This window comes from Capsicum annuum, chromosome 2 (genome assembly GCF_002878395.1).
Source record: "Capsicum annuum cultivar UCD-10X-F1 chromosome 2, UCD10Xv1.1, whole genome shotgun sequence".
NCBI lineage: Eukaryota > Viridiplantae > Streptophyta > Magnoliopsida > Solanales > Solanaceae > Capsicum > Capsicum annuum.
In genome coordinates, this window is record NC_061112.1 from 132919307 (window position 1) to 132929126 (window position 9820).

Below are 9820 nucleotides of genomic sequence, written 5' to 3' on the forward strand. Positions count from 1 at the left end.
ACCCCTAGATTGTGCCTCCGAACCTGGGAGGGAAGGGGATCAATATAAAAGTACTGGTACGCAGAGATATCAAAATAAAACATAATATTTTTACAAAATATAGTTGAGAGCCATTATAAAGTATTTTCATATCAAATCATTTGAAAAAAATGGGCGTAATTTAATAGTTTTCAACAACAATGTAATGCAGCTGAGCTAGGTGGAATACCCTACATATCACATTTACACCAACTGTCAAGCATCGATTTTCGCTGAGATTAGAGTATAAGTGAGGGAAAGACACACAAGATCACACAGCAGGGTGTCTCGACCCAATGGTAGTGCACAAGATCACAAAGCAGGGCTCCTAACCATAGTCCTAATTTGGGAATAACATAAAATCAGGTACGCAAGATCACAAAGCAGGGTACCAAATTCCCATGTCGGCAAACACGGTTTCCATTGATGAGCCCTTACACTCAAATGCCTTCTTCGGGCATTCATCTATCTCATATAAAATTAATGCATTCAAATTTCATCTGATTCAATCACATATCATATTCTGTAGGGTATCGTCATACCCGACTTTCAAGCCATCAATATCACATCATTCTTCTCATTCAACCATTGTATTCAACATGTTTCAACACAAATAGCCCTCTTATTTTCAAGTCAAAATCATATCAATTCTCAAAATATTTAATGCCATGCTTTCCAAGATGTTTTCAAACAATTTACATCATATGAACATTTAAAAAAAATTCACATCAAGAGAGGGATTCCATATAATTCATGCTCTGAAATTAACACCTTTTCGAAACACATGCATATACATATATAATATGTCAAATCACTTCGAAAATAGGCCTAAAGACCAAATCAATATTATAGAAACGTTCAAAACATGATTATATTCGTAGTTTTAAAACTTCCATTGTAAAACATGAATTTAAAGGCCCATGAGATTTTAGGATAACCCCACGTACCTCTATATGCGAAGATGATAGGTGTTTCTTGAAGCCTACAATCTGGGGATTCCAAATATGCAATTAGTTTCAAAAACCCACGGTTGAATCTTGAGTTGCTTGGGTTTTTATTTTGAAACCCTAAGGAGAGTTCTTGAGTAATTTTAATGAATGAAGGTGTATTTTGGGGTATTTGGGGACTGAATTTCGTGTTTATGGCTAAATAAGGGTGGGAAAAGAACCATTTTGCCCCAAAAACGGAGTGTTTAAGTCACTTGAGTAGTAATGTCTATGGCACACACCTTATCTCATAATATAGGTTGTGGCGCACTCTTTATCACACACATTAGGTTGTGCGTCGCACACCTTATGGCATAAGTTAGGGTGTGCGTCACATACCTTATACTGCACGACACACTCCACTTTGCAAAACATAATTTCTTCCTCGGGTGTCGAATTTTTGCGAAATTGATATCATTGGAAAGATAATTTGAATGTCTTTCATTTGACATATAGTAGCACTCTAATTCAATATATACAAAGAGTAATGACTGATTGAAGTTGACCCAAGTTTTGACGCTTACTAAAACTCAATCGATGGAAAAGCTTTCAACGTGTCCCTGAGTTAAGGGACCTTTATGATCTCAATTCATGTTCAACTAGATTTATACACCACACATTTGATTATAACACTATATTCACAATAAATTTATGATTTTTGGAATGTGTACAAGTAGAAATGACAATTTACGTTCAAGTCTGAAAGCATGGGGTGTTACAGATTCCCTTGGCGGTCACCGTAAGAGTGTGGTGTTGTTGTTACATTAATTAGGGGCTTAGTGTTTGAATCACACTGTGTTCCTAAGTCTTGTAACAAATCTATATCTCACTATCTATCCTTTTATTCTTGTAATCTTGTTATTATTTGTAGTGGACTGTTTTTGTGTCTTGTTGTATACGAAAATGTGTTCTTGTTGTCATCTTGTTCTTCACGATTTGTGGCTGTTTTGGGTGTCAAATACACCTTTGTTTCTTGTATTCTTGTTGTATTTGTCGAATCCGAGTGAGGTCTCCATTTGGTCCACGATTTGTTGTGATTTGTGGACTGTTTTGGAGGGTGTATTGGACTGTTTTGTGGCTGTTTCGTGTTCCTCTTATTTGTGTTGTATCATAAACTCCTTGCCCTAGCTTGCTAGCTTAGTGAAATTTGTCAGTTGCATTTGCTAACATATCAAAACTGCACAAGGTGATGTCTTCAATTTTGACTTGGTTGATGTTGTCTTTAATCATGCCTTCTTGGAAAAATTTTGGAGATGCTTCTCTTAAGAATGCTTCATGTTTCCTCTTCCTTTCTGGTTTAGAATGGACATTCAGAAATAAAACAATCTGCAAACATGGAAGTTCTAGTTTGTGTGCTTGAAAATCTCATCTGATTAATTACCTCTGTGCTTAGCCAGCAATTTCCAGAAAAGATATCCACAAAAGATAAATGTTATTGAGCCTATAGGGGCTGTGCTTGCAATAGCTGCTACAGGAATGCCTTTCTTGTCATTTGCAGCTGCAAAACATGGAAGTGAAAGCACCATATGAGAACTTGAGACTACTTTGAGAGTATTGTAGATTTTACTAGGAGACCAAGTTCAGAGTAGGCAACGCGAATGAACAAATCAACCGCCCCATCCATGGAGTATTCTTGAATATCAATTAAGCTTCTATTCCAATGCACACAACCTATACCTGTGTAGTATGAATACGCCGTGCAGGAACAGTTACTCAAACAGTCATTCTCACAGTCTTCTTTCACGGAGGATACCGAAATTTTAAAATCTGGCACCCCCATTGTCTGCAGCTTCAAAAACCCGTCCTGCTTTCCCTTCTCAACATCAGTTCTGTTTCTTTCACAGTCTAGTGCAGTCCTTCTGATGCATCCACCAGACCAATCTCCTTTCCCATTCTTCTTCATTTTTTGGTTTAAAACCTTGTATACAACTGCATATTGGAGAACTCTTTGGATTACAGCTTCCAAATGGTCCGCACTTAGCATAAAAATCACATTCAGTTCGGGGATTTGCCCATGTTACCACCCAATCCTTCTTACTTTGATCCCAACCCTTCTCCTGATATGAACCTGTTGAATTCAAGGAATAATAGAGTATCCAAGACTGATTTCCGTTGGAATAAGTTTGGTATGCGGTGCCAGCATTATCAGCTACAAGGTCAACACCAGAACGATAGGAAGATTTCATTTCTGGTAATCCTATATAGATCTGTTTATTCCATGGACTACTACGCCAGTAAGGAGTGGTGTTATTCCATATGGAAGACTGGGGGATGTATTGCAGTTGAATTCCAGCTTAAAAATTCCCGACAGATGGATCATCAGGATTTTTCCATGATTTCAGGATAGCTGTTGTGTTAGTACTCTTATCAATGCCCAGTTTCATGAGCTGTAAGAGAATCTGTAGGATATTGAAAGCTTTCCCATAGAACTCTCACATTTGAGCTGTTTTTCAAGACTAAGTTGCCAGTGTCCAAGAGCTAAGCAGTGGAATTCTTCAGGGAGTTTGAAATACTGGATGACAAAATTATCTCCTTCTGTCCACTCAACATTACAAGATTGCCGTCTTCTGATATTGTGAGTATTCCACTAGAATCATGTAAAGGCTTGTTTCTGTTAGCTACCCATACTACAGTTGTTGTTGGTGATGGTAGGTTAAACATATACCTACATAACGATTTGCAGAATTTCCGGGGCTGAAAAATCCCAGTTTAAATCTTTTGCCACTGGAAAATACAGTTTCCGAGTTTCTCATGGGATCACTACTGCTAATGGTGTCTGAAGCATTGGCACCGGAAAAAACTACATAGAAGCAACAGAACAAAAGAAGAAAAGATCGATATAAACTCATACCGAGTTCTTTTCTGCCAAAAGGTTCAGTCTACTCTATGTTATGTCATTTGTAATGTACTATGAGAACTTCAACAATGACCTTTTTTAGCCATGGAAATAATTCTTTTGGATACTTATATTTAATCTATTTCTCTTCAGTTTACTCATCAACCGGGTATCAATTAATTGTTGGATCCATGTGTCAAATGATTCTTTTCTATGGCTTACTCTATTTCCGAGTTGTTTGTGCATTTGGTAACTTTGATATTGCAAAATATCTTGGGCTCATGTGACTTAAGTATTGAGAAAGGTTTACCGAAGAAAATATCATTCAGGAAAGTGGTCTATCCATGTACAAGCTTAAGAAAGTGAGACCAGATTTTCTTTTTCTCCGAAGTTCAGAGGTTTTCGTTTTGCCTTTCTCTTGTCAATTTGATGAGTGATGGCATCTATTTGAGAATTGGTCTTCTATAAAATGTTTTGTTACGTCAACTGTTGAAAATGTTTTCTCCAACTGAATGATAATGACTTGCCACGCATATAGTCTTGTAAATATGGGTTCTTAGGTAGATGAGAGAAGTTTTGGATGTGAGCATAGACAAAACCATGGACATATTTGGTCTATCTTTTCACTTCTGCATATTCTTGACCACATAATAGTCCAACATTTGAACATTTCAAACTGCAGGTTTATTATCTTGGGGTCTACCAATTTGACAATCTTGTTTTCATTCCACAACATATATGCCAAAAGTGCAAAGACATTGACAAAATAGTAGAAAATTGAGCTACGGAAAGTTGACATTTCATTATCCGAAACTGTAAAAATCTAATTTTTTCTGAGAATCTTCCTTCCATTTCGTGCCTGAAGAGCAAAGGCACAATACTTCCCATGCCCAACATCTGAAATTTTAGGGTTCAGTTGTTCATCCAATAAAATGTTGCTTACATTCAAATCTCTACGAATAATCTTTAGTCTGAATTTCTGTGAAGGTACAACTTTTCTGTCAATTTCCTCAGTAACGTTCACATGGTGACCCCAATTACATGACTCTTTCAGTAGCTCAGTTGGTTGACTACTTGAACTTTCACCCTATTGGTGAGGGTTCATTCCCACCTCCCCTATTTCCCCTTCCCCTCCTCCTCAATTTTTTTTAAAGAACAATAATAAATAAATAAATCATGTGAATCTTCCTCTTTAGGGTGAGAACTTGAAAGTACATAAATAACTAGAAAAGTCTGAAATTAATGATCTAAAATCAAATTATCAGTTAAAAAAACATCTAATCTTCTTTTGGCATGTCTTCATAAAATTAGCTGGAATGCAAGCCTAGCTCCAAATCCTGATCCACAACAACAACTATTCCTCAGTCCTGAATACGTTGGTGTCGGCTATATGAATCCCCATTTCTTCATTTAAGCCCAAATCATATCATATCATACTAAAATTTTGTGGAAACACCAATAATTTTCCCTACTACTTAACAACATCGAGTATGAACTCTTCCCTTCTTCTCGCTTTGATACGGATTCTGTAACGAAACAACGGAAATGTGTTTCCATTTTCTATTATTATTTGTTGGGGGTGGGGTTCCTTCTTTATGGTGGGAACTGAGCATGAAAGCAATTTGTATTTTGAACTCCAAATTCAGATATGGAATACCCTTTGGTAACAAAACTAACTTGGTAATCTCATGACTGAAATTCTCAGTGCTAAAAGACTCAGCTCGGTTTAGACTTGGATTCTAATTGTAAAATCACATAAAAGAATAATTACAGGAAATGAATAATATATATGCCTACATAAAAAAATTATAAGATCTCTATCGTCCTTCCACAACAGTAATGCTAACTTCGTTCACAGAGCCTTGAATTCTAGAGGAGCCTTTCTTAGACCAGGTCGGTCTTGTTGTAAACGCAGGTTGTTTTGGACATGGTAAATCATCAATTTCCCTGGTGAGCATAGACAAAACTATGGAGACATTTGGCCTGTCTTCTGCATATTCTTGTACGCATAAGAGTCCTACATGTACACATCTATGAATCTCCTTTTCGAGCTGCAGTTTAATTATCTTGGGGTCAACCAATTCGACAATCTTGTTTTCGTTCCACAACTTCCATGCCTGAAGAGCAAGCCACATTGAGAGCAGAGTGGAAACTTGAATTATGAAAAGTTTGACATTAAAAAAGAGCTTAATTTTAGTATGGACTTACATATGCTAGAAGGCTCAATGCACAGTTATCTTGGTCAAAGCTAGTGTTCCTCCTTCCACTTACAATTTCCAATAACAATACTCCAAAGCTGTAAACATCTGATTTTTCTGAAAATCTTCCTTCCATTGCATATTCAGGTGCCATATAACCACTGCATCACATTATAAATTTGAATGGTTACTTGTTCTTTTCATTTTAACCATGAAAAAATGGAGAAGGAGATTCACAAACTTACTAGGTTCCAACAACTCTGCTTGTATTGGCCTGATCTTGGTTGCCTGCAAAAATCCTTGCCATGCCAAAATCTGAAATTTTGGGGTTCAGGTATTCATCCAACAAAATGTTGCTTGCCTTTAAATCCCTGTGGATAATCCTTAGTCTTGAATCCCTGTGAAGGTATAGGAGTCCTCGACCGATTCCCTCAATGATGATCGCACGTTTGCTCCAATCAAGAAAGTATTCCTCTTCAGAGTGTCCACCTGTTAGTACACTGAAACTATAAAATTTCGAAAATATTTCCTTTTTAGTTATATAAAAAGAAAGTTAAAAAACAGAAAAACAACCAAAAAGATAGGCATCCAAGCTTCTGTTTGGCATGAATTCATAAACCAGCATTTTCTCCCCTCTTTCTATGCAGCAGCCAAGGATTCTAACAAGATTACGATGCTGAAGTTTGGAAATCACCACAACCTCATTCATAAACTCCTCTAGCCCCTGACCAGAAGACTGTGAAAGCCTTTTCACAGCAATTTCTTGTCCCTCTGGAAGCTTTCCCTGCAGTTATATCATATGACTTCAATTTCTTTTCTGAAAAAGGATAATAAAACACTCAATCAAACAAAATATTACTTTATAAACTGGACCAAAACCACCCTGCCCAAGCTTGCTAGACTGATGAAAATTGTCAGTTGCATTTGCCAGCATGTCAAAGTTGTATAAGGGCAGATCTTCAAATTTAACTTGGTTAATGTCATCTCTAGCCAACTTTAGCTTGTAATAGCTTGGAAATAATTCACTTGATAAGAAATCACTCTTTCTCTTCCTTCCTGATTCAGAATGTACGTTGTGAGATCAACTCATTCACCTGATTAAACTTAGTGTAGATAAGCTTGTTACCTCTATGTTTAGCCAACAGTTTCCAGGAAAAGTATCCCAAAATGGCAATGACTATTGAGCAAATTATTGGGATTATGATCCCGATGACTACTTTATTGTTCTTCTTATGTTCTGCATTTCAGAATAAGTTCCCATTATTACACATACATTTCGGCATGCAGAGGCCAGAGCTCAATCAAACATACTTTGTTGTTTTTAGACAGTAAGCTAAAGAGTGCAAACTTAAGTAAAGAGGTGCTACCTTGTTCAGTGTATGCAAGACGAATGAATATATCAGCCCCAGAATTGGAGAATTTCTGAATATCTATTAAGCTTCTCTCCCAATTCATACACCCTATGCCTATGTAGTAGGAATAAGCTATGCAGGAGACATTTCTCAAGCAATCACTTTCACAATCTTCTTCGGCTGAATTTACCAAAATAGCGGAATCTGGCACTTTCATTGATTGTAGCTTCAAAAACCAATCTTGCGTACCTTGCTCAATGTTAGAGTTGTTTCTTTCATTCTCTAACGCAGTCTTTCTGATGCATCCCTTTGTCCAGTTTCCTTTGCCCCACTCCTCTTCATTTTTTGGTTTAAACCCTTGCAAACAACTGCAAATTGGTGAACTATTAGTATCACAGCTTCCAAAAGCTCCACACTTTCCATAAAAATCACACTCATTTGCAGGAGTTGCCCATGTTACTTCCCACTCATTCTTCCCAGCATATAAATCTTTTTGCTGCAGAAATCCTGTTGAGTTCAAGACTAAGTACACCGCGTCGTACACCGCGTCATCACCTTGATCTCCGTATGAATAGGAGAAGTAGGCGGTGCCCGTATTGTCATTTACTAGCTCAAATCCACTGAAATAAAAAGAAGTCATGTTTGGTACTCCAATAAAAATCTGTTTATTCCATGGACCGCTACGCCAATGAGGTAAGCCATTCTTCCATATGGAAATCTGAGGAATTGTTTCAGGTTGAATTCCAGCTGAGAAACTCCCATCAGATGGATCTACAGGACTTTTCCATGATTTCAACAAATTTGTGGTGTTAGTACTCTTATCAGTGCCAAGTTTCATGTGCTGCAAGAAGGAATCGGAAAGATCACTAAAACTTTCCCATAGAACTCTCCCACTGGAGTTGTCCTTCAATACTAAGTTTCCAGTATCAGAGAGCTGGGCTGTAGAATTTCTCACAGCTGGTGAAATATTGGATGACCATACAGTCTTGTTCTGTCCATTCAAGATTACAAGATTGCCATCTTCTGATATTGTGAGTGTTCCGCTAGAATCTTGTAAAGGCTTGTCTCTGTTGGCTACCCATATAACCGACTGTGATTGGATATTATACATAATACCAACATAACGGTTTGTCGAATTCTGAGGGCTAAAAAACCCCAATTTGAATGTTTTGTTATTGGAGACTAAAGTTTCTGAATCTTGCAGGAACTGATTGATACTAATGGAGTCTGATGAAGCATTTGTTATATGAAAAAACAGAACAAGATAAACGCTCCAAAGAAGTATCTTCTTATAGCTTAAGCTAAGCTTCATTGCTCATCAACTTTTCTTCTGCCAATAAGCACAAGAATTTTAGTTGTCATCTGAAATTAATTAACCTATAGTTGCAGTATTTGTTGATATTTTCCCGTTGTTTTTTTCCTATACCATTTGTTCAATAGTATAATTTTCATCTTAATTAGTCAACTGTCTAGATCAACTGCCTTTATTGACTGGCCATGTTACATTTGGGTGATAATTAAAATATTTGATTATTGTTCATTAACTTAGGTTGGTAAGGAAACCACATCAGCAAAATGAAGACTTCAATGATACTTAGAAATGTCAACAATAAGATACTTCCAGGTCAATTTTAAGCTGTCATAACTACTTCTGATTTGTCAGTATTTGGATTCAGCGCTTTATTTAACCACGTAGTTCACATATCAAATTATTAAGAAAAAATATATTTATCAAACATAGGCGCTGGGCAGAAAGATCCTTCCCTAGGATAAGATTGTCAACATAATCTCTGCACCATTATATGATATATAGGTTAGGAATGTTCCTGGAAAAGGTATGTAATAGCCAGTTATTATATTGTGTTATGTTTGAATAGACAGGCAATGGTTCAAAACTATGTTTATAATAATCGCTTCATTTCCTTTCCTGTTATTTCTTTTATTGTATTTGACCAAAGCGTTACATACCAAAAAAAAAAAAACTATTCCCATCACGAAATCCATTGTAGAAACTAGGACAATATAAATCCTATTAAGCCAATTGTCGTCATTCGAATCAAGCTCCCAGTCTAATTTGCAGTTTGCAAGAAAATGTAGTTTGATATATTAGTACTATTTCAATTGAGAAAAAAATACTATAATTCATCAACCAATTAATGTGAGAAGGATAAAGCTATTTTTTCCTAATTTGGTTGTTACAAAAATTGCCTTTTTATAATTAGAACATATAATGTAATCATTTTTGAGCATTCTGTGAGTACATTTTCCCAGTCAATGCTTCATTCCATGAAAACTCGGAGCTTTGGTATTAATGGGCATCATATGGGCTTTTGCACATAATCATACTGTCAATTTGATTGCAACATTATCCAATATGGACAGTGAATAAGTTGATAAAATTCATGAAAGCTATTTTTAACGAACTCTGTA

The 9820-nt window shown here is 36.5% G+C and overlaps 1 protein-coding gene and 1 pseudogene across 1 annotated transcript; both read right to left on the minus strand.

Annotated features, from left to right (window-relative positions):
* The window catches only part of LOC107858219, a 12574-nt pseudogene extending 7935 nt beyond the window's left edge, over positions 1-4639 (minus strand).
* A 390-nt stretch (positions 4640-5029) lies between these two features.
* On the minus strand, positions 5030-8841 carry LOC107858220 (G-type lectin S-receptor-like serine/threonine-protein kinase At1g11330). Its single transcript, XM_016702914.2, has 7 exons — positions 7406-8841; positions 7165-7275; positions 6898-7094; positions 6612-6822; positions 6284-6527; positions 6049-6199; positions 5030-5957 (listed from the first exon to the last, which is right to left on the minus strand). Exons 1-7 carry the CDS (start codon positions 8700-8702, stop codon positions 5658-5660), a joined length of 2511 nt encoding a protein of 836 aa, XP_016558400.2. The 5' UTR covers positions 8703-8841; the 3' UTR covers positions 5030-5657.
* Positions 8842-9820: the final 979 nt, after the last annotated feature.